The sequence below is a fragment of the Cucurbitaria berberidis genome (assembly GCF_010015615.1).
Source record: "Cucurbitaria berberidis CBS 394.84 unplaced genomic scaffold K460scaffold_1, whole genome shotgun sequence".
Taxonomy (NCBI): domain Eukaryota; kingdom Fungi; phylum Ascomycota; class Dothideomycetes; order Pleosporales; family Cucurbitariaceae; genus Cucurbitaria; species Cucurbitaria berberidis.
Genome location: NW_024468935.1, coordinates 4,973,467 through 4,998,890, shown reverse-complemented (window position 1 = coordinate 4,998,890; position 25,424 = coordinate 4,973,467). Strand labels below are relative to the sequence as shown.

Sequence of the window (25,424 nt, the reverse complement as noted above, 5' to 3'; positions counted from 1 at the left end):
GGGAGTGCGAGACTTTCACCTCTGCTTACCTAAAAAGTCACTTGATGACTGTATGCTACTTTTCAAGTGACGACCAGGTCGCAGGGTTTTTCCCTTTTGCGAATTGAGAACATCGCTTCATTTACACCTACCAGCTCTTCGATGATCGCTGAGCCCCCGTCACTTGACACCGGCGTAATCCCCGTCATGAGTGCGATTCGTCCTTGCTCCATCTACTGTCGATCAACAACGCTTGACGACCACCCCTGATTAGGCTTACTATATGCAGTCCTCATCCACTTCTGAAATCTAAAGCTTACGGAAGGAGAGGCTTCTATTCTTTCTCTACGAACATGATCTGAATGGTATTGTACGTAATTTATCACGCCCTACCTATAGTTAGCCTCGCGCATGTATGGCTGCAGGAATTAAACATTATGTGCCATGTCGGAAAAGCTATAATTGTACAACTGCTAGGCGGGGAAGTACAAATCTCGCGGCTTTGTGAAGCTGCCGAGAGCCGGCCTGCGGGGTTGAAGAACAGCGAGATGAGGGGTTAAATATAAAATCTGATCTCAGTACACCTATAAACATCTAGGATTAGCACTAGTTTAAAAGGCCATAGCTTCTTTGTAGCGAACCATATCTTCAAAGCTGAACGACATCCGCAGCAGCGGGGTCTTAACTCATCCAACATCACAATGTCTTCAACGTCCACTCTCCTGCAAGGTGGCATCGCTCTCGTCCACGATACGAACGACCATGTTGTTCCTACAAAGACCAGCATCTTGATTGAAAACGGAAAGATCGCGAAGATTGCGCAAAACATTGCAGCACCTGAAGGAACCGTAATCATCGACTGCACCGACAAGATAATCAGTCCTGGATTTATTGACACGCATCACCATGGTTGGCAAACACAGCTCAAAGGCAGGCATGCGAATGAGCAGTTGTTGGAGTACATGGTCACTGGTTAGCGTTCTAAACAGAATCTCAATATTCAATAGTTGATATCTATAGGAAACTCGCAGCATTATCAGTACTCATCGGAGGACGTCTTCTACGGTCAGCTTGCCGGTATGTTAGAAGGTATCGCTGCTGGCACAACAACAGTGGTCGATCACGCGCACATCACAGTTTCGCCAGATCATGTCAGGCTTGCGATTGCCGCGACAGCATCATCGGGCATTCGATCTGTGTTCTGCTATACGCCCATGATGCGCGTCAAGCAATTTAATCTGTTAGGCTACCACTCGAATATCTTCGAGGACTGGGTAATGCAGACATTTAACGAGATCGCCGATCACGGACCTTTCGGAACCGGCAGGGTCACTCTAGGCTTCGCTTTCGACTCATTCTTCCTACCTGCTGAGATGATCAAAGATATCTTTGCGCAGGTCAAGGCAAAGGGCGTAAAGACAATCACTTGCCACGGGTCAGTAATCCTAGGCAAGAGTGTTGTACAAAACTTGGCAAGCCTGGATCTGCTCGACGAAAGCATCATCATTTCCCATGGTGGCACACTCAAGAAGGCAGATGCAGAGCTCGTCAAGGCTGCTGGTGCATTTATCAGCTCGACGCCTAGTACCGAGCTCCAGATGGCGATGGGACGACCATATTGCTTCGATGCATCATTCCAGGATGGTGGAGTAAGTGGTGATTCGGTCGGTTTCCAGGATAACGGAAGTCTAGGCGTTGACTGTCACTCTTGCACGGCTGGCTCAATCATCTCAGAGGCAAAACTTGGACTTCAAAATGCCAGAAATCATTTCAATGAATTCCATATGAAGCAAGGCAAGATCCCGCGCACGCTGCCCCAGAACCTTCGCGTCGAGTCTGCGTTCAATCTCGCCACGATAAAAGGGGCGGAAGCCGCAAACTTGAGCCACGAGATTGGACGGATTGCCGAGGGGTATGATGCGGATCTGGTTATCTTTGACAGTTTCAGTCCCAGTATGGTCGGTGCAGCGCAACACGACCCGGTCGCAGCAATCATTCTTCATTCAAGCCCGGCAGATATAGACACTGTTATCGTGGGTGGTGTTGTGAGAAAAAGAGATTTCAAGTTGCTTCCTGTTCCCCTAGAAGGTTGTGCGAAGAAGACCGCTGGTCAGGATGTCTTAGGGTGGAATAGTATCGCAAACGAAGTGGTTACGAGCAGAGAGAAGATGCAGAAAGAGATTGATAAGATTGATTTCAAAGAGGCAAAGGGCACCTTAATCAAACTTTTTCACATTGACGAAAGCAAGTTTGTCAATGTGTGATAAGGTTAAAAGTACACAATGTGTGCTTACAAGGTATCTTCAAATGGCACCCTTTTGGTGTATCACGATCTTACGTTACACTGCCTTGGAAATTCCGCGTAATCAGAAACATCTCTGCACTTAAAGTACAACTCTACAGACTGCGATAGCTTCACCAGGGCTTAGGCGCTGATCACATCTTTTGTTTCCACAACGATAAGTTATAGAAACCCACGACGATAAGGTATTGATACCATGGTTGACGACCGGCTCGAATCATCCCAAATGTAATCACAAAGTCTCCGGACCCAAAGTATCTCCACAAAACTGACGATAGCTCAACTAGGACATAGGTGCTTTGGAACTCCTCTTTTGAATCACGGGAGCCCCTGGTGATTTAGAGACAATACCTCAAAGCCCTGGACCACACGCACTGGGGCATCTACCCATGGCCCGTACGAGTCATCGCTCTCGAATCCCAAGGCACTGTGCATGTCTCGGATGAGGTTGTACACATCGTCTCGACGATTCATGTTGACTTGAGCGGCGGTGGCGCGGATCTGCACATCCATGATATTGGGTTGAAGTTGGGCATGGAAGTTCCGGTATGCGAAGAAAAGAGTGTGGAGGTAGTCGGCACCGACGGCGAACCTGTTCCCGGTCATCGTGTTGTACTCTCGTTGACCTTGAGCTGGGTTTCCATCCTCAGCCAGGCGGCGGACGTCGACCGCGGCCCTGGGCGCATACTGTGACACCAGGACATCCTTGCTCCACTTGCTTCGCCAGAAATCTCGCCTCGTTTCGACGTCTCGGAAGAATAGAGGTACCGGCATTGCTGCCTCGATTTGAGCAACGCTTTGCAATGCTCCGCTCTGGATCTCCGGTGTTGGGATTTCAACGAGCTTTCTAGCGAAAAGATCGCGCCTTCTCTGGTTGAGGATCTGCTCGGCGCCCCGGGCGGTGTTAGCTTTTTCGCTTGCAAGGTTGTAAGCTTGCTGGTATGTGACTTTGATCATTTCTTGGAGATCAGCCACTCCGTCGCGGTATGCCTTGCTGTTCGCCTGGCGGGTTAGTGCTTCAGCTGCAGTTTCCTGGTACGCTGGCACCATGTCGCAAATTTGAGCCTTTAGCTCCCACATCGTGACTAATACCCGGCAGTTCTCCGTTGACATGACGCCTTGGATGAATGCTTGGATGTACGAGCCCTGACCCCAGAGCTCGCTGAATATGTCTTTTTGGATTTTAGCGAACTTGGCGCTCCTCAACTTCTTATCTGCCTTCGTGACGACCGGTCCGAAGAGTAGCTCTTGGTACTCGAGACTTGTCGGTAGATGGCCGTAATGGGTCGCGATCGTCCTCGCGATATCCATTCCTCGTGGGTGTTCCGCTTCTGCGGCGCTGGTTGGAGGATGACCAGAGGTGCGAATTGGGCTGGATGGGTCCGAGGCTCGCACTCGGTCAGCTTGTTGTGTGAGTTGATCGAATGTAGTTGGTGCCGGCTCTTCACAATGGATGTTGCCTGGAAGGTGTATGGAAACGGTTGCCATTTTGAAGGTGATGTTTGTATGTTGATTTGACGAAGAGAAGAGTGTTGGTTCGACGAAGGGAATAGTGTTTCTATCTCTATACGTTAGAAGACGTGGTGACTTATGATTGCTTAATCTGTATCCATCTCTCACTCAGAAAAAACTTCAGGTGAAGGCAGGTTGCAGGGTATCAAAGTTGAAGATCAAACGGTGAGTGCACGAAATAAGTAACAGTACTACAAATTATGGGAATATGATGCGACTACAGCGCTCTAGCCCAATGCAGCCTCAAACTCGATGAGAGTGGTTAAACCTCACATTTCAAGTGAGCGCGTCTAAAGGAAGAATCTTCTTTCTAACTGATAAGGCAGTTGACGTTGGTCGAAACTTCCGCCTATATCAGTGCAGTCCAGTTATGCATCCCAACACTATACCCCGAATCGCAATCCATGGCCAGCTGAATCACTAATGGCAGAGAGGCATGAGTATCTAGTGTTCCTGCCCAGTGATGATCCCTACTAAGCGCGCAGACCAGGATGCGACAATAAAAAGTTTAGCCAACACTATGACCGACACTACATTTCTCAGCGAAGTTGACTCCTCTAATCTTTCATGGTCCTCGGATCGCCAGTTCCCTTAGCGCTGTAGGTGGTCAAGGAGCACACACTCGCGAGTTCCATAGTGATTCAATCATGAATGTCATGTAGCAAGGCGAGAAGTGCAGTGTTTTAGGTGCTCTTATACTTGTTCCATTCATCTCCTCTATGTATAAGTAAGGCTAGGTATGAGCTGATTGATAGTATGTAAAACGCCTCGACAAACCGATGCGCAGTGGGTAATTCCAGGTGCGACCTTGATACAAAAGGAATTCGAGCTAAGTTGTGATAGCTTGTTAAAGGAGTGACTGAAGTTGGATACTATCTCATTGCTAACTCTACGGAGGCCTATAAAAGGCCATTCTATACCAAGGAATATAAAGGAAAGTTGGAAAGGGTAAAATAAATGTACAGTCGAATAACGCCATGGCTATGCAAGCTCATGGAGTATGTGCTCCATTGGAAGACCCAGCAAACATCTGCTGCATTACACATCTTTGCCGCCCAAGTATGTAGAAGGCCGAATATTATTCATTGACAAACCGAAACCCATTACTTGTGATAATTGAAGGACCCGACGCAAAACAACTACATTTAGTAGGAGTTACCAGCGTAACCAGTGGCGCTGGGGGTAGGCTTCGCGGAAGGAGTGTTGGCAGGGTAGCCGACGGAAGACGGGCTGGGAGAGGCGACGGAAGCGCTAGGAGTGTGAACTGGGTAGCCACCGGTGGATTGAGTCTTGCTCACGATGGGGTAGGGAGCAGACGAAGCCGAAGGAGCGGGCACGCTGTAGCCGCTGGAAGCAGCAGGCTTGCTAGCGGAAGGCTTGGGGCCCTCGGGGTAACCAGCCTTGGAAGCAGAAGGCTTAGGGGCCTCAGGGTATCCGGGCTGAGTGGGCTTGACCGGGGGGAGAGTGACAGTGTAGGTCTGCGGGTGACCGCTCTCGGTAACTGTGATAGTCTTGACGGGTCCAGTGGGGGCATAGGCGGGGACAGTTACGGTTGCGGTCACGGTCTTAGTGACGGGAGCTGGGCAGTCGCCGCCGGGGTAGACAGGAGGCTGGGGCTTGGGAGTCTCGGCCGGGGAGACAGGCTTGGGGGGCTGAGCCGGGTACTCGGGCTTGTTGTCAGTGGGCTTGGGAGGTTGAGCAGGGTACTCAGGCTTGTTCTCGGTAGGCTTGGGAGGCTGAGCAGGGTATTCTGGCTTGTTCTCGGTAGGCTTGGGAGGTTGAGCTGGGTACTCAGGCTTGTTGGGGGTCTCCGCGGGGTAGACAGGCTTGTTCTCAGTGGGCTTTGTGGGAGGCTGAGCCGGGTACTCGGGCTTGTTGGGGGTCTCAGCAGGGTAGACAGGCTTGTTCTCAGTAGGCTTGGAAGGAGGCTGAGCCGGGTACTCAGGCTTGTTATCCGTAGGCTTAGGAGGCTGAGCAGGATACTCCGGCTTGTTCTCCGTAGGCTTCGTGGGGGGTTGAGCAGGGTACTCGGGCTTGTTGCCTGTAGGCTGGGGTGGCTGAGGAGTGCCGGTAGGCTTGTGGCAAGACTTCGTTCCGCAGTTGTAGATGGTGGAGATCTTGGTCTCGGTCGTGGTGTAGTACGAAGGAGTCAAGTAGGTGGAGTAGTAGGTGGAGCTGCCGCTGGTGGCTACGGGAGTCGAGCAAGGAACCCAAGTGTAGGTGGAAACCGTGATCGTATCCGTGTGGTCCTGAGGAGGATACTCGGTAGGGTAGCTGGGCTTGGATGGCTTAGGAGAGTTGGTGGATGAGTATCCAGTTCCCTGGGGAGGCTTGCTGCTCGCAGGGTAGACTGGGTAAGGTGGCTGCGTAGACGAGGACGAAGCGGGATAACCCTTGGAGCTGGACGAAGCTACCGAAGAAGTGCCAGCTGGGGGAACACCACCATATCCACCATGGGTGGAGCTGGATGGCACCGCGTGGGTAGAGCTGGACGGGACCACGTGGGTAGAGCTAGACGGCACACGGGTGGAAGCAGAGTATCCAGTGGAGCTGGAAGCTACGGAAGAGGTACCTGCTGGGGGGACACCGCCGTACCCACCGTGAGTGGAGCTGGACGGGACAGCGTAGGTAGAGCTCGACGGGACTACGTGGGTGGAGCTTGATGGGACAGCGTGGGTAGAGCTGGACGGGACCACGTGGGTAGAGCTGGATGGAACCCGGGTGGAAGCAGAGTACCCAGTGGAGCTGGAAGAAGCTACAGAGGATGTGCCAGCGGGGGGAACACCGCCGTATCCGCCGTGGGTGGAAGACGAGGCCGATGGAACCGGTGCTGAGGAAGACGGGTAGCCCTTGGAGCTAGACGAAGCCGCAGAAGAGGTGCCAGCCGGGGGAACACCACCGTATCCACCGTGGGTGGAAGAGCTGGATGCAGCCGGGGGTGCGGAGCTCGATGGAACCGGAGCAGAGGAAGATGGGTAGCCCTTGGAGCTGGAGGAAGCCGCAGAGGAGGTGCCAACTGGGGGGTATCCAGTGGAGCTGGAGGCTACCGATGAAGTACCAGCCGGGGGAACACCGCCGTATCCACCGTGGGTGGAAGACGAGGCCGATGGAGCCGGAGCTGAGGAAGACGGGTAGCCCTTGGAGCTAGACGAAGCCGCAGAAGAGGTTCCAACTGGGGGGTATCCAGTGGAGCTGGAGGCTACCGATGAGGGACCTGCTGGGGGAACACCACCATATCCACCGTGAGTGGAAGAGCTGGATGCAGCCGGGGGGGCGGAGCTCGATGGAACCGGGGCGGAGGAAGATGGGTAGCCCTTGGAGCTTGAGGACGCCGAAGATGTGCCTGCTGGGGGAACACCGCCGTATCCACCGTGGGTGGATGAGGCCTCAGGCTTGGAGCTAGAGGGGGCTACCGAAGAGGGAGCCGGAGGATACTCAACGGCGGAAGAAGTCGCTGGCGCAGGTGCCGATGGGTACGGCTGGGGGTTGTAGCCGTACTCGGGTGCCGGGAAGGCAGCAACAGCGCCGATTAGGGCTGCGGCGACGAAAGAGTAACGCATTGTAAATTTTTTTTGATCTGATACTTTGATTGATAGTCGTTCGAATTGATGAGGATCGATTAAGTATTAGGGATTCTGAAGATGCACTCAACAAGCGAATGTAGGTCTGGAGAAAGGCTAAAAGAAAAGCGAATGTGATTATAAAACTATAATGTTTGTTGGTGAGGATAAGTAGATGGGCGAGCTGGAATGAAAGTTATATACTCTACCGCCTTCTCCTGAGTATCCACACGGTTCCATGACTGCTGACGTCGATGTGGTCCACGCTTGGTCAACACGAAGTGGCATCTCGCCATGAGAAGGAATATGCCCGCACTCACGATCCATTCTGGGATACGGTGGATCGATAGCGTGAAGAAGCCAAATCAGCAGCTCCAGCAGCGAAGTAGCAGGGGGGTGTGAGGGAGCAACGGCATTAGCCCTACCGTCTTTTGGCCGGGCGTGACGCGGTTGCAAGAGGCTATTCTTGGTCGGCCGCCCGACTGGGACTAGCGCCTTGTCGCTTGGGCTGCTGACTGTTGCCGGAGCCCGGAGCGACCCACACTTCACTGTACCGTCGCCTTCCATCTCTCCACTCAATATCTCCCAACAGCAGCCGCTCGCAATTTCGGGGCTCGCATCCGCTGTCGTAGCGCTACGCTGTTGGCTCGGGGCTGCGCTGTTCAGAATGGCAAGACGCCAGGTCCTTGATGATCTACAGCGCTACACGACCGATACCATCTCGGCTGCTCCGCTGTACAAAGCGCTTGGAGTCCTTTCATAGACCATGCTATGCTGAATTTGGTGCATAGTAGTGTAGCAACACCTGCAGCGGCTCTTTGCTAGGTTCCATTTTGCTCGATTAGGTCCATGCTGTTTTAGCCCTGTTCCCGTTTGGCGCCACCTATGCTGACCGGCCGTTACGATATCTCAGCTTCACCAATCTAGGAAATATACGCGGCAAACAAGCAATGCGCCACCTCGACATGGCGACGCTGACAGGAACGTTACACTACGGAAACGTTACGCTACGAGGACCAGGGTTTGTCCACCGCTTCATCAGCTGTGGCCTGCGATGACCGAGGTCTCACGATAGGGCCTTTTCCCACGGCCATGTGAACCCTGCGCATCCGATACGAACCTCAACTATCGATTTGATGCGAAGGAACATGCCAGAAGCCCACTCCACCCGCACTCTCGTAATAAGAGACAGCGGCGCGAATAGTGGACATACTCTCGTATTTGGTTGGCCAGCAGCACCTCATCGATCAGTCTAATTCGAATGAACTATACCAGATACCAACTTGGACTGCCCCACCTTCACCTATATCCCTGCCAACTAGTGGCCTTCGTCCAACATGTGCTCCTGGCTTCGCAAAGGAGGCAGGAGCTTGTCTCCTTCAAGCTTCTAATTGATCCTCACCAACAAGTGTGGCGAGAAATAATCCAGCAAAGACTCATCTTCCCTAGTGTCCTGCTGAAACTTTTTTGCAACTTTGCAATCGCTTCTTGCACTTCAACTAAACCTCAGCAAGATGTGCAGGCCAGGAGAGAAACTTGTACGAGACTTTGTCACAATATTGTTCCGCTCGTATAATGCGACCAGAGGTCATACGCGTTTGGTCTAACAATGCCAGCGGAAAGCGAAATGATGAATACACCAGGATAATGGCGGCGTATGAGACGCGGGAACAAAAGACGTCAGCATCTGGTCTCGTACGCGGCCCTCAAAATCCCAGTCACTTCATCGGACAGCCCCGGTAGGCGCCTACAGATTTCCCGTGTCCACTTTGCCCAGAAACCTTCCACACGAACGGCATCTCTATCTAGCCTGGACAGTTTCAGAGCCGTGTAATAAATGTACTATGTAGTTCCCAAGTCCCTTGAATACACACTGCGAGGGAAAGGGAGAGTGAGATATTCATCCCCGCACATGTAAAACAACCCACCTCGCTACAGTGCAGCACCGCAGTATTCGTATATCCATTAATTCTAGACGTAACTCTTCGAGCCGATAACGTCATTACTGCAGCATCACTGGCATCAGTCCAGTATGCGCGTTGATCAAGGACAAAGGCCCATTAGCCCGCTAGAAGCACTAACAACATCCACTCATCACATATCACATCATGGACACACCCTGGATCATCATCAACTGTCGCAACTGCCTGAGGCTCGAATGTCACAATACACCCACAAACCACCGACGAGTGGAGCTGATAGCATGCATGATGGCTGCTAAAAGACTTGTACAGGAGAACATGGTATCACTACTGACGTTGGGCTTGAAAAGTGGACTCGCATTCGTGTTAACAGCTAATTTGTTATTATCATTGTCCGTTCACAGTCACTTCAAAGGTTATTTCCCACCAAACGCGACTCGAGCACCACCTTGAGGCGCCAGCACCTGCATCATGATATTAGCCCATTACCAAAACTCCACCAGATAAATATAACCAAGTAGTATCCGATGCTGCCATCCTCTCAACAGGATGCTCGACGGCGGCTCCCAGACGCTTCGACAAGCCCGATGGGGAGGTTCTGGCAATAGCGCTTAGCGTCCATTGCAATTCATTGCTGGGGACACACTCGAACATGGCACCCAATAGATGTGGACACGCGCATTTGTCGAATCCTAACCCCTCAAACTCTCCACACAACCAAGGGTTTTTGACCTTGAGTTCCCCCGAGCAGGCTATCATCGAGGGGTGGATCCCCCCGGGGTAGAGCCGCTGTTGGAAGCGGGATGCTCGGGATGTAAAGTGTGAAAGCTGGCATGCCATGCCAAATGTCACCACTAAAGAAATCCTCAATGCCTTCAAATAGAACAAGACCTTGGCGAGTCTGAACAGTATTGGAGACATGCAAGCGCCTTCCAAGTCCTCCGGAACGGGCTCAAGCCGAGTCTCCAAACTCAGTTGTGGACGTCGATTTTTAGACTTACCATCATGTAGTGTAATAGACTGAACCGCATCAGGCCAAGTAAGAGCCTGCTGAGACTTGGCAATCCATGGCGAGCGAGCAGATTTGAAGTCGAAGCAGTCTAGCGTGGTCTCGTTTGTCAAACGCGTCTGGGACGTGGCGATGTAGTCGTTTCGGAGTGGTTCTATAATCTCTAGGATGTATGTATCTAGGCCGAATTCCGAAGAATCGTCATCGTTTCGAGGAAGACATGCAAGTATGTCGTGCTCTCCTACGTGTAATAAGACTTGGTTGAGGGCTGTGAAAGCGGCAAACTGTTGGGTGTCAGCATCGAAATAAGTCAGCTCGGAGAGTGGAGATATTGACAAATCGTCACCCTCGTTGTCATACATGTCTAAGACATCTCCGTCGGAATCATTATCCATATGACATGCACGAGAGTTGTCGTCTGTCTGTTGCAAGTTAGCATCGAAGACCGCACCCTGGCTGGATGTCATCGGTATATCCGGATCACCATCTGCCGTATTGGCCTCGATCAGCTTACTAGCGTCAGCATACATGTCGATGTTATAGAGAATATCGGCCTCTGTCGTGTCGATCTCAATCAACATGTCTGCATCTACAAGTTCGTCGATCAGGTCCAACATCGACCGAACTGTCGGGGATCCAAACGACAACTGAAGCGCTTCATGGTTTCCGGGTACGAAGTTCTCACCTGGGAGCACAGCGATACCGATTGTGCTATCTAGGCAGTTGCACTCGCCATCATGATGATCGTCGATGAACGCCTTAGTAGCCCGAATCAAATCTTTCATGTCCTGATCATATTTGAGGAAGGCCGACCGGGCCTCAATCCTAGTCAAGTGCTCGAGTCCTGGAAGAAAAGCTTGGCCGGTGATCTGACGAAGCACTCGGTCGTACTCAACTTCCCAGTCGCAAGGACCTGTATCTGTGGGACTGTCAGCCATGACTAGCTTCAGCTTACCTTCAACTCGCTCTTCTGGAACCACTAAGGTCTCCTCGGTCTTCAACGAGGGCGTGTCCATGGTCGGTTCTCTCCAGGGTGGTGGAGGGCGCATCAAGGATCGACCACTACGTTTCGAGACATGAACTTCAGACTCCGACTCCTGGCTCTTGACATCGTTGACTAGCAACGGACTGAAGTCTGGCATCTGACGGGTAGGGCTCCAGGAGCTCTGAACAGCAAGAGTCGGTTGCAACTTCAAGTCGCTCGTGTCAAGTAGTCGCGGAGTCGGTGAGCGATAGACCTCTATAGGACGATGATAGGCGACCTCGATCTGCTCGGCCGTAATCTCACCTTGATCGATCATGAAATCCTCGTAGTACTTCAAAGACTTGTTCTCAACCCTCTTCGTCGCCTCCACTGTCGTCCAGACCGGAGCTAAAGTAGCAAAAGAAGGAGCTAAAGTAAGGTCAGCGAAGGGAGTTGGGGTTAGGCGCCTACCAGAAGCACCTGAGGAAACCATAGCTCTGTCTCGAGTCGAGCTAGCAATCGTCTTCAAGTTCGATCACCAGAACCGACGGCCACTTTCAGATGAAAGTGACAGTAGCAGATACAGAGGCCGGGCTGTGTGAGGACCGGATTAAGAGAGATGTGTGATGCATGGCGAATTGAAGCGCAATGTCAATTGCTCTTATACTGGACGTGAGACGCACATTGTGGATGTGGAAGACAAGGCATTGTAGGAGGATCGAAGACGTGAACAAAGAAGTCGCAGAGTTCAAGGGTCACGATAATAGAACAATGACTTCCTTTGTAACATGTTAGTGTATAGCCGCCGCCCACAAGACGTAATTCAGCCAAGTAAACTTTGTATGGGTTAACGCGACCGTTGCATAGTGCACTCTGTCTCATTGTAGGTGTACACTGTATCTACAAAACCAAGCAGCAACTGCAGACCACATGTCTCAAGCAGAGGTTTCGCCTGTATAATAGCTACCAGTTTCGGGAGGGTGGGCAATGGCGGGGGCGGGGACAAGAGGCTTCCGGGAAGTAACTGGGTGGCGCGGCAGGGGCGATGCTTGGCATCCAGTCTCCAATCGTACCAAGTGCAGTCTCGTGCTCAACAGAGATGATGGCATTCACGCATCCACATGCATAATGGAGCTCCCATGCAACTCTGTCACCGCTCACTCACCTTTGAACAAATAGCCCGTGATGGTCTCTGGCAAAGGCGCATCCTGTAGTACCTTGGCATGCCGGCCAGTGGCTCTTTGTGCAGCGTCGTGGTCCCGCCCGCACCAGCCCTGGTCGTCCCATGTCGCTGGCCGACGCGACTCGGGTTCGGGTAATCAGCGTCGATTGGCGGCTTGATGCGTTACAACTCACTCATCCTGGACGCACAGCTTGACAGCGAAGCGTGCGAGACGGACAGAGAGAGAGAGAGAGAGAGGGGGGGGGGGGAGCAATTGGCGAACAGGCTGCCCGGGAAAGCTGCTGTCTCGTGGCCCAAAGCAAGTGAAGTGGGAAGAAAAAGGGAGGAGAAGGGGCGTCGTTGGGGCGTCAGTGGCTCTGCAGCTCCCTGAGGGTCTAGGTCCCGGCTCTAGATGTGTGCGTGTGTGCCATCTGCGAGCATATCATCAATAGTGAGCCATGGTCGCAGTTGGCGGTGAGAGTGAGAGAGAGAGAAAGCGAGAGGTGCTTTATTAAACCCGCCAGCTGCCCCTTGCCCTCCTTCCACCACCTGCCCGTAGCATCATCTGACCGCCTTCTCTCTTTCTCTCTCTCGCGCGCTCTCTCTCTCTCTTCCCAAACTGTGCGGCTATCTGTAGCCTGGTCCCCCGTGCCGCTTTCTCGTCACAACGCCTCACACGCTCAGGCTTCCCGACCCAATCTCCCACCAAACCCGCCGCCTCTGCATCTGATCAGCCCTCCCAAAATCTGCACATCCCACTCTCTCCGAAGCACAAGTTGCAGCTTTTCCCCACGCTTCACATTCGGCCCTGCAAAGTTTTTGTACCTGGCATAGGCAGCAAACCTTGGAAGTCACCTGGACGACTTCAAGAGCTCCGACTAGTGAGGCGAGGCGGCGCAGAGGTCAGCACAAGTTGTTGGAGAAGGAACGAGCCAACGCGCCACACCACTTCTGCGGCTTTCTCTAATCCTCACTTCTGACCCTTTGCCATCATCCTTGACACCATCTGCGCCCATCTTGCACAGCGAGAACGAAGTGGCGCAAACACCGAAATCGGCTTGCACAAACCTCCCTACTTCAGCCTGCGACATCGCCATACAACAGCACACAAGTCATGCACCGCAAAAACCCCATCAGCGTCCTCGTCTACAACGCCCTCTTCCCTACGCCCTCGCCTACCGATCCACCATCTTTCAGCGCACATCTCTCCAAAAACCTCGTCGGCGAAGTACGCATCGAAACAGCAAACTTCTACGGCTCGCTCGACACAATCGAAGCGCGCTACCCAGGGCTCAACTATGCCTTTGCCCCCCACCGAAAACGCCTGGGCAGGTTCCCACACCACAGACGGCTGTTTGAGGCATTTGATCGCCTGGGATTGACCGAGGCCGAAATACAAGGCTTCTGTAGGTGGGAAGGAACGCTGTGGGCGCGAGAGAGGTATGAGCGGGATGAAGGCGTCAGCGTGGTCGACACAACGGGTGTAGAGATTGGAGAGTGGGTGGATCGGAGACGGCAGCCCAAGATTGCCCAAGGCATCAATGTGAAGACGGACATTGAAGTCGAGATTGAGGAGGTACCCACGAGCGGAGCCGCAGTGGCGGCTCATTCACGGCACCCGCACGTCGACACAGAAATGCGCGATTCCGACCACGACGAAGACTCTGAAGAAGACGAGGACGAGGAAGAGCTCTCCTCGAGTGTGGGCTTCTCCCTCAACGCACGCCTGCTCCACGCCGCCGCCCTGCGCGAACAGGCAAACGACCTAAGCAGCGCTACCAACATCCCCATGGACCCAGAGTGGGAGCAATATCTCAAAGAAGCACAAGAGCGCGGGGAGCTCAACATTGACGCAACGCGCGAAGCACTACGCAGCATGGCAGGACAGATTGCGCAGCTGCATCAGACGCAGGTCGATGCTGAGGGTAGTGGTAGTGTAGGCGTGGACAGGCAGGCAGCCGCACCGGCTTAGCAGGCTGGCGCTGGTGTGCTAGGCGATGGGGATGTGCAAAGCATGGTCATCTCCATGTTCTTCGACAGCATACTCTTCCGGGCCTGAGGGGTACTTTTCTTATCTTCTTTCTTTCTTTCTCCCACTTTTCGATTTCCAGTTTTGCGATGCACTGCATGGCGTTGTCGAAAATCCGGCGTCTTGGGCAGCGAGATACCCCAGCTTTCACTGGGCTTCACTTTTTTGTTTTTGGCTACGAATGGGCTCTAGACTGGATCGTCTCGCGAGGCTCTGGAATGAGCGCGGGGGCACCACGTTAGCAATGGTATGGTAGGGAAATGGCATAGCACATGGTGATAACCAGGAATGATAGTAGTTGGCTGCATTGCATTCATGGTATCTCTGCACTCAAGTTGCTGTGTCCATCTCCTAACTAAAAAGCAAATGCCGCAAAGACTCCGAAACTCCCAAAACATAGGTATCGATCAGAACATGCCTCTAACCCAGCCGCCTGCCAATGCCACCCAGGCCAAAGCTGCCAGGGCCCCTCTTGCTACCTCTCAGGCCCCTACTGCTTCCCCCCTCATCATCGATATCCATGGCATCATCCCCACCCAAACCCATTAGGCTTCGTTTTCCGGTATTCTTCTCCTCGCCCGTCTGCAGAGCTGCATCGAGCGCACGCTCCCTCTTCCGGCGCACTTTTTCTCTATCTACTGCTTCCTTTTTGACCTTTTCGGCTTGTGCTTCGAGATCTGCGAGGGCCGACTCACAGCGCTGTGACCAGGATTGGAGCGTCATCTGCAGTGCAGGGAGAGAGCCTGGGGTGAGGTCACGAAGGGGTGAGATGGACGTGACAGAGACGAGCGAGTGTGCGGGGTCCAGAGTGGCGGTAATGAGGCCCGAGTAGATGGCAGTCGTTATCAGCTCTTCAAGGGCGCGGGTGGTGGGTAGGTCGAGCGCGGTGAGGAGGTGTTTGTACGTCAGGGTGGCGTGGGAGCGGGAGAGGGGGAGTAGCGAGAGGAGCAGGAGCTTCTGGTGCTGTTGTGCTGAGAGCTTGGGGAGCTGGTCTTGTGCTGCACGAAATCAGTATTGTTCATGATATGTATCGTGGCTGGGGGAAGCCAACATACCCTTGTAGTCCTCCCACGTTCCCCAGGCGAATATCTCCAGCAGCGTAAAATACGAAGCATACTCTGCTGAACTCCGTAGATTTTGGATATTGGGTGTCTGCAGCAGCTCGGCGAAGACGTACGTGTTTGGCGCGCTGGTGGCTTGCACGACCAAGTCCGACGCTGCTCGGGGCGATGTTGCGGATTTGCTCAGGGCAAGGAAAGGCTCAAGCGCGTTTAGAGCTTTGGTCTGCTCCATGGCGAGTCTGTGTATGGTTATGGACGAGAAGGCTTGCTGTGGGCGGCTGGCTGTATAGAAGTTGGCGCGCTTGGAGGTGGAGCAGGCAGCTGTGGCGGTGATTGAAGGTCTTGGCGCATGGTGTCGCTCCTGCCCCGCGATTCCTCAAAGCCACACCCCGCTACGGACCCAGACATTGACCAAACGCCTCATCATTCTTTGTTTGGAACACCACGGGGCCGGACTTTGTCGCTGAATAGACGAGGCGGCATGTGTTTGGATTGACAGGACAGGTACAGGTACAGGTACACGTCTCATCGGAAATAGCCCACTTCATCCCCAAGTAAGACTGGCACCGGACCAAGGCCTGCTTATTATTCATGTGGCGGTCGCTGATGTCGTGTACCATTGGAACGCTGGCGAGAGGCTTATTATTATTATCATTACCAGTGCCCACGCCATCTGGCCTGGCCTTTTTATTTTATTGAAAGGCTTTTGAAAGGGGACTTGAGGCTTCGCTTGTCGCACCTGAGCATCATCCGCGTGTTTCAGGGCCTTCCTGTTTCAGTTGCCAAGCAGAAGCGCTACCCATGGTCGACCGCACCCGCAATACAACCACAACAACCATGGCCTACAATCCTACAAACTATCGCCCCTCCCCTATGTCACCTACAAACACCGACTCGGCCCTACATATTGCAGATTGCATATTGCAATCACTTCTGACACTCGGCTCGTGACGGGCGTTCCAGCAATAGCCAGCCTATCATCAGCTTACGGAGGAGTCTAGTCCCCTGACGGCCCGCACGCGTGGGTGGGTGGGTTTCTTCATTGCCGCAGGCCGGAAACCACTGTGGCTTCTGCACTCTCGTCCCACCGCCATATCAATCACTGCGCGCCATCTGGCAACTACCGGGAGCTGGCCTTCCTTTTTGTTCTGTTCATCTTTTAGCATTGCCGCCCATCTACTCTCGCGACATATATCTGGTGCATGTCGCAATCCACCGTCGCTTCGGCCCCTCGTAGTAATCATATTGCCTGCACGTAGCACTCCTCCGACGCCATGGCACCCCCATCCGCGACCGGCGCAACGGCGCACATGGCGACAACAACGCTCAAGGTCGAGGGCATGACTTGCGGCGCATGTACCTCTGCCATCGAGTCGGGCTTCCAGGGCGTACATGGAGTGGGAAATGTGTCGATAAGCTTGGTCATGGAGCGCGCCGTCGTACAGCATGATCCAGAGATAATATCCGCCGACCAGGTCAAGGAAACCATCGAAGACAGGGGGTTTGACGCCGAGGTGCTGTCAACCGACCTTCCGGCCACACAAACTACCGAAGATCACTTCCTTAGTGATTCCGACGACGACGAGGAAGAGGCTGATACCAATATCTCGACAACTACCCTCTCGGTTGGCGGCATGACATGTGGCGCCTGTACATCGGCAGTAGAAGGCGCTTTCAAGGACGTAGCAGGCATCAAGTCTTTTAGCATATCGCTACTCTCCGAGCGTGCTGTCATCGAGCACGATACTAGAACAATATCCGCGGGCCAATTAGCGGAGACCATAGAGGACGTTGGTTTTGATGCGCAGGTGCTGGACTCTGTGGCTGCAACACCAGCGCCAACGAAGAGCAGAAATCAAAAGAAGCAGAGAACGCTGACTACGACGCTGGCGGTAGAGGGCATGACATGTGGCGCATGTACATCGGCCATCGAGAGCGGGTTCAAGGACGTAGAGGGCGTATACCAGTTCAACATCAGCTTGCTTGCGAACCGTGCGGTCCTCGTCCACGACCCTTCAAAACTCGGCGAGGATCAAATAGTCGAAATCATCGAGGATCGAGGCTTCGACGCCAAAGTCATCTCGTCGGTCGATGGCAGCGCACAGCAATCGGCGGGTAACAACGGGCCTGTACATCTCAAGATCTATGGACTCCCTGATGTAAGCGCTGCCGCAGACCTCCAAGGACTCCTGAAGAAGCGATCCGGCGTCACCTCCGCAACCGTAAACTTTAGCACCTCAAGAGCGACCATCCAGCGTGAACCGCACATCATCGGACTCCGAGCCTTGGTCGAGACGATTGAAGCGGCAGGATACAACGCCCTGGTCGCTGATTCGGATGACAACAACGCACAACTCGAGTCCCTTGCAAAGACCAAAGAGATTCAAGAATGGAGACGTGCCGTCATCTTCTCGGCCTGGTTTGCTGTCCCCGTCTTCCTCACCAGCATGTTCATCCCCATGTTCTTACCGTTCCTCAACTATGGCGGCATCCGTCTTATACCTGGCCTATACCTTGGCGATGTTGTCTGCCTTGTTCTCACCATTCCCGTGCAGTTTGGAATCGGGAAACGGTTCTACGTCTCTGCGTACAAGTCGCTTAGTCACGGCTCGCCCACCATGGACGTTTTGGTTGTACTGGGTACTTCGGCGGCTTTCTTCTTCAGCGTCGCGGGGATGCTGGTCTCGCTTCTTGTTGCTCCGCATACGAAGCCGACAACATTGTTCGACACTAGTACCATGCTCATCACGTTTATTAGCTTGGGCCGGTATCTCGAGAACAGGGCCAAGGGCCAGACTTCAAAAGCATTGTCAAGACTCATGTCGTTGGCACCGTCCATGGCCACAATCTACGCAGATCCGATTGCCGCTGCCAAGGCTGCCGAAGATTGGGACGTCGCGGATGAGAAAGTAGTGCGTACATCCACAGACGGCAACGCGATTGAAGAAAGAGTAATTGCTACGGAGCTTATTGAAGTTGGCGACGTTGTCATTCTTCGTCCTGGTGACAAGATTCCTGCCGATGGTACAGTAACGCGCGGCGAATCCTATCTTGACGAAAGCATGGTCACTGGTGAAGCGATGCCGATTCTCAAAAAGAAAGGCGCGCTCCTCATGGCCGGTACCGTGAATGGAAATGGTCGCCTGGAATTCGTCGTCACTCGGGCAGGCCGCGATACACAGCTCAGTCAGATCGTTCGTCTCGTCCAGGAAGCTCAGACAAGCCGTGCTCCCATTCAGCGTCTCGCAGACACAGTTGCGGGCTATTTCGTACCCATTATCATCACCCTCGGTCTCGCTACTTTTGTCGCCTGGATGGTACTCAGCCATGTGCTTCCGTACCCGCCCAAGGTTTTCCTCGATCATGCCAGTGGAGGTAAGCTCATGGTTTGCGTCAAGCTCTGCATCGCTGTTATTGTATTCGCCTGTCCTTGTGCGCTTGGTCTCGCTACCCCTACCGCAGTCATGGTTGGTACTGGCGTTGGCGCTGAGCAGGGTATCCTCGTCAAGGGCGGTGCTGCTTTGGAAACTGCTACCAAGATTACCCATGTTGTATTTGACAAGACTGGCACCCTCACCGTGGGTAAGATGAGCGTTTCGAAAGCCGATATCCAGGGTGAATGGGCAAGTCCGCAAAAGAAGAATCTCTGGTGGACACTCATTGGTCTGGCTGAAATGGGCTCCGAGCATCCCATTGCGAAGGCCATTGTCCTTTCTGCTAAAGAGTACCTTCGCCTCGGACCTGATGGAACACTCGATGGCTCTGTAGGCGACTTCGAGGCTGTAGTTGGCAAGGGCATCACAGCGACCGTTGAAGCGGCTCTCTCCCCCGAGCGCACACGCTACAAAGTTCTCATTGGGAACGTAGCCTTCCTTACCTCCGAAGGCGTCAACGTCCCCGACTTCCTCGATGAGCCACTTACACCAGCTGCAACTGCCAACCCGCGAGGAGCCTCACCACGCTCTGCTGGTATCACAACGATCCACACCGCTATCGGGCAAACCTACACCGGCACACTCAGCCTTTCTGATACTATCAAGCCCTCTGCACGCGCCGCCGTGCTCGCCCTTACTCGCCTTGGCATAACATCCTCCATCGTCACAGGCGATACGTCTGCCTCGGCCCTTGTCGTGGCAGCAGCAGTCGGTATTGATATTGCCGACGTTCACGCCTCAGCCACTCCCGCCGACAAGAAAGCAATCGTTGCTGATCTACAATCCCGTGGCCAAGTCATCGGAATGGTTGGCGACGGCATCAACGACTCGCCCGCATTAGCGTCTGCAGATATAGGCATCGCCCTCTCGACTGGTACAGATGTCGCTATGGAAGCCGCATCTATTGTGCTTATGAGTAATGCGGACTTGCTTGCTATACCAGCGAGTCTGGTGCTGTCAAGAGCGATTTTTTGGCGTATCAAATTAAACCTTGCATGGGCGTGTATGTACAATTTTGTCGGTCTGCCATTCGCCATGGGCCTTTTCCTTCCCTGGGGTCTCTCGCTGCATCCCATGGCTGCCGGAGCTGCTATGGCGTGCTCTTCAGTATCGGTCGTTGCGAGTAGTCTGCATCTCAAGTTCTGGCATAGACCAAGCTGGATGAAGGTGTCGGTCCTGGATCCGGGGGCGCCGGTCGACGAGAGAGAGGTGGAAATGGAGAAGTTGGGTCAGAAAGGGCTGGTTAGCTCAACGGCGGACTGGGTGAGAGATAGTTGGGCGGCTTGGAGGAGGAACAAGGAGGAGGCTGGTTATGTCCCGCTGAGAGACATGGGTGAGCATTAGTCGCGCTCACGGAAAGCAAAGCATTTGGCGGGACTGTTGACAAGAATCAGGTTGTCTTGTGGTTATTGTTATCAAGTGTTGATGAGCGTTTAGGATACCACATCTGCCCTTATATTCTTAGCTTTTCATTTCCTTGTTCGAGTCGCTGTATATATCGTTTTGACTCTTTTCGTTGTATCGTACAAATACTCTGGCTCATAGTAACTGGGGCTTTTCCCGTGCCTACACGTCAATAATAGGCTCTTGTGAGGCTAAGCTCAAGACTACATTTGTGATCTTGCTTGCCATGAAATCCTCTTGAAACGATAGACTAATTTCCTGCCTGATGAAGCTAGAGGACGTTCGTCGTCGCGTGACGGAGTCGCGGACCGCGGCTCGCTGGCGTCACCAACGATAAGCCAAGACCTAACAACACAACATCGAGGACGATATCGCCGTACATCGCGACCCCTACACCCCGCAAAGTACGCCTTAAATGTCCCCGGGAAATACATGCGATCGTGTCCTGTGCCGAAACCCGCCCTGTAACTGCGCGTAAAAGCAAGAGGCTCAATCAATATGGGGAGGAATCGCGCGGCATCGAATGCCTCCACCAGGAGTGGTGAGCCGCCTATACAAGTAGGTAAGGAAGACCAAGGCGAGCATAGACATGTACTAAGCCAGTGCAGGAGCTGGGAAGCATGTATGACTACCTAGCAAAGATTGTATTGCTAGGGCCTAGTGGTGCGGGCAAGTGAGTCTTCACGTCGACAAGCAGATACTGTGTTAGATACTAATGGTCAAATCAAGGTCTTGTTTACTGCACCGCTTCGTAAAAAGCGAATGTACGTCGCCTTAAATAACTATTCAAGAAAACTAGACTGATTCATGAAGGGCGGGTCTTATCCTCACAAACAATCGGCGTCGAATTCTCCTCGAAAATCGTCCATATCTCCGACCGCAAAACGAATTCATCGTATAGAAAGCGTATAAAACTACAACTTTGGGATACGGCCGGCACAGAGCGCTTTCGCTCCGTCTCGCGATCCTACTACCGCGGAGCCGCCGGCGCGATATTAGTCTACGATGTCAGCAGCTGGAGAAGCTTCGAACAGCTGCAAACGTTCTTGAATGACGCGCGCGCCCTGGCAGGTCCAGATATAACGATAATACTCGCGGGCAACAAGAATGATGTCGTAGATGGACCTCCAGCGGGCTCTGGACAAAGCTCATTTGGAAGTTATAGCAGTACACCGTCTTCAGAAAGCGGTCTTCCGCCACCAACGCCCTCTTCGCAATCCTCGTACGCACCGTCCTTGAACACCAACCTCCACGCATCATACACAGTCGCACCCGAAGGCCGCGAAGTCCCCGCCGAAACAGCATCGCGATGGGCTGGACAGAATGGAATACCAGTCGCCGTCGAAGTATCGGCACTGAACGGCGAGAACGTGGAGGAGCTGTTCAACCGGCTTGCAAGAATGATCTTAACCAAAATCGAGCTAGCCGAGATTGATCCTGATGATCCGGCGAGCGGGATACAATATGGAGACTTGGGGTGGGATGATGGCAGTGGAAGTATCAAGAGCGGATATGGAGACGATGGCATGAGATATCGCAGGCGAGGAAAGAAGACGGGGACATCAAGCGAATGGGGTGACGTCTTCCGGTTAGGAGGCAGTAGGAGAAGAGGAGGCTGTTGTTGACGACTTGTACATCTGTATAGCTTTCGGTCCTAGTTACGCAGCATACCCCGAGGCGTTCTGATTTTTTTTTTGGGTTGATATAATATTGGGTTTGTAGCGAGTGTTGGATATACAGAGCCTTTCCTTTCCTTTGCGGTATCTATGATATTCATTCACTTCGTTGAACAGATATAGTATGGACCGACATCTTGCATGTTCACCTGTACCGCTTTCACATGATTCGGTCGGGATGCTAGAATCCGGCCTTGGCGCAGTTTTGCCCGTCGTCATCGTAGCATGCACCGCGCGGGACGCACGCGAGCACTCCAACAACATATCCACGACTCCTATTCATGTCGCTAGTCCTGGCCATGTGCACGGCATGGCTTCAAATAACGTACACCAATAGTTCAGAGAGATTTCCGGCTTTGTCAGGCTCCTGCAGAACCTTCATGTCGGACAAAACGCGCTCCGGTACCTCGGCAGCTCCAGACTTTTTGGCCACATCATAAATCTCACTGGGCCAAGTTTTCAAATGGTGTCGCGTGTTCCGGGGGTTCCTGACATTAGCGTGCGATAGGATCGGACATTTGCGTCACTGCGATATCTTTCTTCATATACTCTACATGCGCCTCGGTGGCCGTTTCTTGATTCTTACTTACTCTGCAACAGCACGCGCTTCAGACCGTCGCTTCATCTCTATAGCGTTTACCTACTTTCAAAACTGACAATTTACTACTACCACAGCCACACTGTCGTTCACACGAGTCGTTAGATCTCTTACCCGCGCTCTTCCTCCTCGCTTCTCTGTGCCTGGGGCGAATCCCCAAAACGCCGCCAATATGACCTGGCTCCATCGCCTCAATCCCACGCCTACGTTTCCGGCGCACACCGGACCCTACAAAGTTGGATCTATAGACGTAGAAATACCGACAAGTGAACTGAAAAGCCCCACTGTAGACACGCCTCCTGCGGACCTGCCTACAGTCGCTTTCCGAATCTTCTATCCTTGCACCCAAGAGAGCAATCAAAAGGCCGCCAGATGGATCCCAAGCCCGCCCAGGGAGTATGTCAGTGCATATGCAAGATTTCTGGGTGCAAATAGCGCGTTTGCGAGCGTCTTCTCGTAAGTTGGAATTCGGGCGGATGACGTTATGAGTGCGCTGTGCTAAACCTTGCAGATTGTTCCCGCAACTCCTGTACTATATTTCCATGCCCGTCCATCAGAACGCTGATATCCTCGAACCACCTCAGAAGTCGAATAGATGGCCTGTCTTGGTATTCTCGCATGGTCTCGGTGGTTCACGCAACGCATACTCACACATCTGTGGTTCCCTAGCAAGCCACGGAATCGTTGTTGTAGCGCCGGATCACCGTGACGGAAGTTCGCCCTTGTCAATTCACCACACGCCAGAAGACAAAGCCAAGTTCAAGCGCGTTCCATACAGACCGATAGCACACAAACCGAGCACAGAAGTTTACGAGGCGAGAGACGAGCAATTGAGAATACGGTTGTGGGAATTAGGCATGATTCACGATGCGTTATTGAAGATCGACGAGGGTAGTCAGTTCAAGAACGTGACGGGAGAGCACTCCAAGAAGGGCGGAAAGGATACATTGGCCATGTTCTCTAATTTACTGAACGTTCATGAGCCGGGCGCGGTAAGCTTTGCAGGCCATTCTTTTGGCGCGTGTACGATGATTCAGTTTGTCAAATCCGTGTACTACCGCACTTCCTCACCAGCTGGAGGCTACCAACCTCTCTACACACCCTTGGACGACTCGAGTATTAGCCTCCAGGTTACGCCCGCCAGTCCTGTCATTCTGTTGGATCTTTGGACGCTTCCCATCCAAAGTCCAGACACCGCATGGCTCCGCTCAAAGTCTATGCCCTGCTACGATGCCGCGGCTGGCGGATCGAACCTTCTTGCTATCCTTTCTGAAGGCTTCAAAAACTGGACACCCAACTTCAATGAAACGAAGCGCATTGTCGCCAAACCCCTGCAGTCCCAAACGAAGCAACCAGGCCCACATATCTTCTACCCCATTTCCTCTGCACATCTTTCACAGAGTGATTTCGGCGTTTTGTTCCCGTGGCTTACGACAAAAGTTTTTGGTGCGAGGGAGCCGGAGCGTGTGTTGAAACTGAACACAAGGGCTATCCTACAGACCTTGCGTGAAAGTGGGATCAGAGTTGCAAACACCAGTGCGCAGGACCTTGAGATCGACAGCGCAGAAACCAAAGATCAGAGTCTGGCACAAGACACGAGCATCTTAAGCCGCACGGCAGACCGCGTGCGCGGATGGGTCAATCTGAGTGCCGATATAGAGGTTGGCTTGGATCTCAATGGTGTTGAGAAAGTGCAAGGTAAGAGTCTTGTGGGCACGCCAATGGAGAAAATCGTAAGTGGAAGCCCGGGCGAAGCCATGGTTGAGGGCGAAGTATTGGGGCAGGTCGTGGAAGCGAGTAAGAAGTAATATCCTCCTCACATTTTTAATCAGGACTCGCCATGCATTTCAGGGTTGGCGTTTAGCATAGCAAGGGGTCACTCAGGCGTATATTAGTATACCCAGCACTTGAATAGATTAGATTATGACTCAACGAAGACTTTCCTCGTGGTGCTCTTGCTAAGTATCTCATTCATCAATAGTCCTCTTTTATCTTTTATGCGTAGGCATCTGAATCTGAATCTGAATCTGTAGGCACTTTTGCACGCTCTTGTTTAGTATCTTAGATTACGCTTAGGGAACTTCCTCGATTTTTGTTTGTTTCTTTACCAGGTGAGAGTACTCAACACGTTGATAAGGTAAGTAACTTTTTGCGGTGCCTAGACTCAACAGCCAATCAAAGACATGCGCTAGTAACTTAGCGTGGTCACCATGCCAGCGAGAAACCTAGGAACCGCGATCAAACTTATACAACGAGTCGTCTCCTCTCACCTTCGCATCAAGTACCCACTTCCCCACTGCTCTGACTCTGCAGACACATTCATGTACAGTCACGCTACAACATCATCGCCGAACTGTCCTTAGTTCGTACTGTGCAGCTTAGCGACAACAAAGCGAGCAAACATTGACTACAACATCTCTATCTGATCCAGAATCACATCCACATGTTCACTCTCACCGACGATCTATCTCGCTTCGCTTCTTTACCCCTCTTCTTCTCACTACCTCACACCTTTTAGATTGAACAAACACCCATCAACGACGGGAACCAACAACACCCAATATGACCTCTCCAGAGGGTCGAGAGCAGGTGGAATTATTCCAATTTCCAGCCTGGATGGTTCAGAAGGCAGCGGAGTCAATGGCGCGAGTAGACCTAGGTGCTCTTGGTAAAAAGTTACAAGAGGCACGGGATCAAGACGAGTCAAAAACGCTAGAACTTGTGGAGCAAGCGCACACAAAGTATGGCGGGAGCCTAAGCCCCTTCAAGATTGCTGAACGATGCGTTTCGCGGTCAGAGTCTGTGTCAGAGA

The 25,424-nt window shown here is 52.8% G+C and overlaps 9 protein-coding genes across 9 annotated transcripts; 5 read left to right on the top strand and 4 right to left on the bottom strand.

The window, feature by feature from the left end:
* The first annotated feature begins 583 nt into the window (after positions 1-583).
* Positions 584-2,509, top strand: K460DRAFT_362117 (Metallo-dependent hydrolase). Its single transcript, XM_040932584.1, has 2 exons — positions 584-951; positions 1,000-2,509. Exons 1-2 carry the CDS (start codon positions 681-683, stop codon positions 2,241-2,243), a joined length of 1,515 nt encoding a protein of 504 aa, XP_040793935.1. The 5' UTR covers positions 584-680; the 3' UTR covers positions 2,244-2,509.
* Positions 2,510-2,565: 56 nt separating this feature from the next.
* K460DRAFT_362116 (uncharacterized protein) lies at positions 2,566-3,377 on the bottom strand. Its single transcript, XM_040932583.1, has one exon. The coding sequence runs from the start codon at positions 3,359-3,361 to the stop codon at positions 2,600-2,602; it is 762 nt and encodes a 253-aa protein (XP_040793934.1). The 5' UTR covers positions 3,362-3,377; the 3' UTR covers positions 2,566-2,599.
* Positions 3,378-5,690: 2,313 nt separating this feature from the next.
* Positions 5,691-7,480, bottom strand: K460DRAFT_32957 (uncharacterized protein). Its single transcript, XM_040930748.1, has 5 exons — positions 6,967-7,480; positions 6,741-6,809; positions 6,355-6,571; positions 5,783-6,127; positions 5,691-5,694 (listed from the first exon to the last, which is right to left on the bottom strand). Exons 1-4 carry the CDS (start codon positions 7,351-7,353, stop codon positions 5,982-5,984), a joined length of 819 nt encoding a protein of 272 aa, XP_040793933.1. The 5' UTR covers positions 7,354-7,480; the 3' UTR covers positions 5,691-5,694; positions 5,783-5,981.
* A 2,013-nt stretch (positions 7,481-9,493) lies between these two features.
* K460DRAFT_362112 (uncharacterized protein) lies at positions 9,494-10,859 on the bottom strand (the record flags this gene model as incomplete). Its single annotated transcript, XM_040932582.1, has 1 exon — positions 9,494-10,859. A coding segment is annotated over exon 1 (839 nt), but the record flags the coding sequence as incomplete, so codon positions are not given.
* Positions 10,860-13,524: 2,665 nt separating this feature from the next.
* K460DRAFT_271351 (uncharacterized protein) lies at positions 13,525-14,382 on the top strand (the record flags this gene model as incomplete). Its single annotated transcript, XM_040927716.1, has 2 exons — positions 13,525-14,034; positions 14,101-14,382. 2 exons carry the CDS (start codon positions 13,525-13,527, stop codon positions 14,380-14,382), a joined length of 792 nt encoding a protein of 263 aa, XP_040793931.1.
* A 477-nt stretch (positions 14,383-14,859) lies between these two features.
* On the bottom strand, positions 14,860-15,732 carry K460DRAFT_274225 (COP9 signalosome subunit 7; the record flags this gene model as incomplete). Its single annotated transcript, XM_040927944.1, has 2 exons — positions 14,860-15,437; positions 15,495-15,732. 2 exons carry the CDS (start codon positions 15,730-15,732, stop codon positions 14,860-14,862), a joined length of 816 nt encoding a protein of 271 aa, XP_040793930.1.
* Positions 15,733-16,447: 715 nt separating this feature from the next.
* Positions 16,448-20,389, top strand: K460DRAFT_32251 (heavy metal translocatin). The gene has a single exon (XM_040930522.1). It carries the CDS (start codon positions 16,775-16,777, stop codon positions 20,276-20,278), a length of 3,504 nt encoding a protein of 1,167 aa, XP_040793929.1. The 5' UTR covers positions 16,448-16,774; the 3' UTR covers positions 20,279-20,389.
* Positions 20,390-20,836: 447 nt separating this feature from the next.
* Positions 20,837-21,963, top strand: K460DRAFT_351296 (ras-domain-containing protein; the record flags this gene model as incomplete). Its single annotated transcript, XM_040931565.1, has 4 exons — positions 20,837-20,896; positions 20,947-21,011; positions 21,068-21,102; positions 21,152-21,963. The coding sequence occupies 4 exons, from the start codon at positions 20,837-20,839 to the stop codon at positions 21,961-21,963; spliced, it is 972 nt and encodes a 323-aa protein (XP_040793928.1).
* Positions 21,964-22,784: 821 nt separating this feature from the next.
* Positions 22,785-24,420, top strand: K460DRAFT_269662 (uncharacterized protein; the record flags this gene model as incomplete). The annotated part of the gene is made up of 2 exons (XM_040927590.1): positions 22,785-23,068; positions 23,124-24,420. The coding sequence occupies 2 exons, from the start codon at positions 22,785-22,787 to the stop codon at positions 24,418-24,420; spliced, it is 1,581 nt and encodes a 526-aa protein (XP_040793927.1).
* Positions 24,421-25,424: the final 1,004 nt, after the last annotated feature.

What these genes read in the sequence shown, in the direction of transcription:
- K460DRAFT_362117 (XM_040932584.1), top strand. Translation starts at nt 681, where the DNA reads ATGTCTTCAACGTCCACTCTCCTGCAAGGTGGCATCGCTCTCGTCCAC. An exon ending in GTTGGAGTACATGGTCACTG is followed by an intron (nt 952 to 999) that starts GTTAGCGTTCTA and finishes TGATATCTATAG; the next exon opens with GAAACTCGCAGCATTATCAG.
- K460DRAFT_32251 (XM_040930522.1), top strand. Translation starts at nt 16,775, where the DNA reads ATGGCACCCCCATCCGCGACCGGCGCAACGGCGCACATGGCGACAACA.
- K460DRAFT_32957 (XM_040930748.1), bottom strand. Translation starts at nt 7,353, where the DNA reads ATGCGTTACTCTTTCGTCGCCGCAGCCCTAATCGGCGCTGTTGCTGCC. An exon ending in GCTCCACTGGATACCCCCCA is followed by an intron (nt 6,810 to 6,966) that starts GTTGGAACCTCT and finishes GATACCCCCCAG; the next exon opens with TTGGCACCTCCTCTGCGGCT. An exon ending in CCCCAGCAGGTACCTCTTCC is followed by an intron (nt 6,128 to 6,354) that starts GTAGCTTCCAGC and finishes CCCTGCGAGCAG; the next exon opens with CAAGCCTCCCCAGGGAACTG.
- K460DRAFT_362116 (XM_040932583.1), bottom strand. Translation starts at nt 3,361, where the DNA reads ATGTGGGAGCTAAAGGCTCAAATTTGCGACATGGTGCCAGCGTACCAG.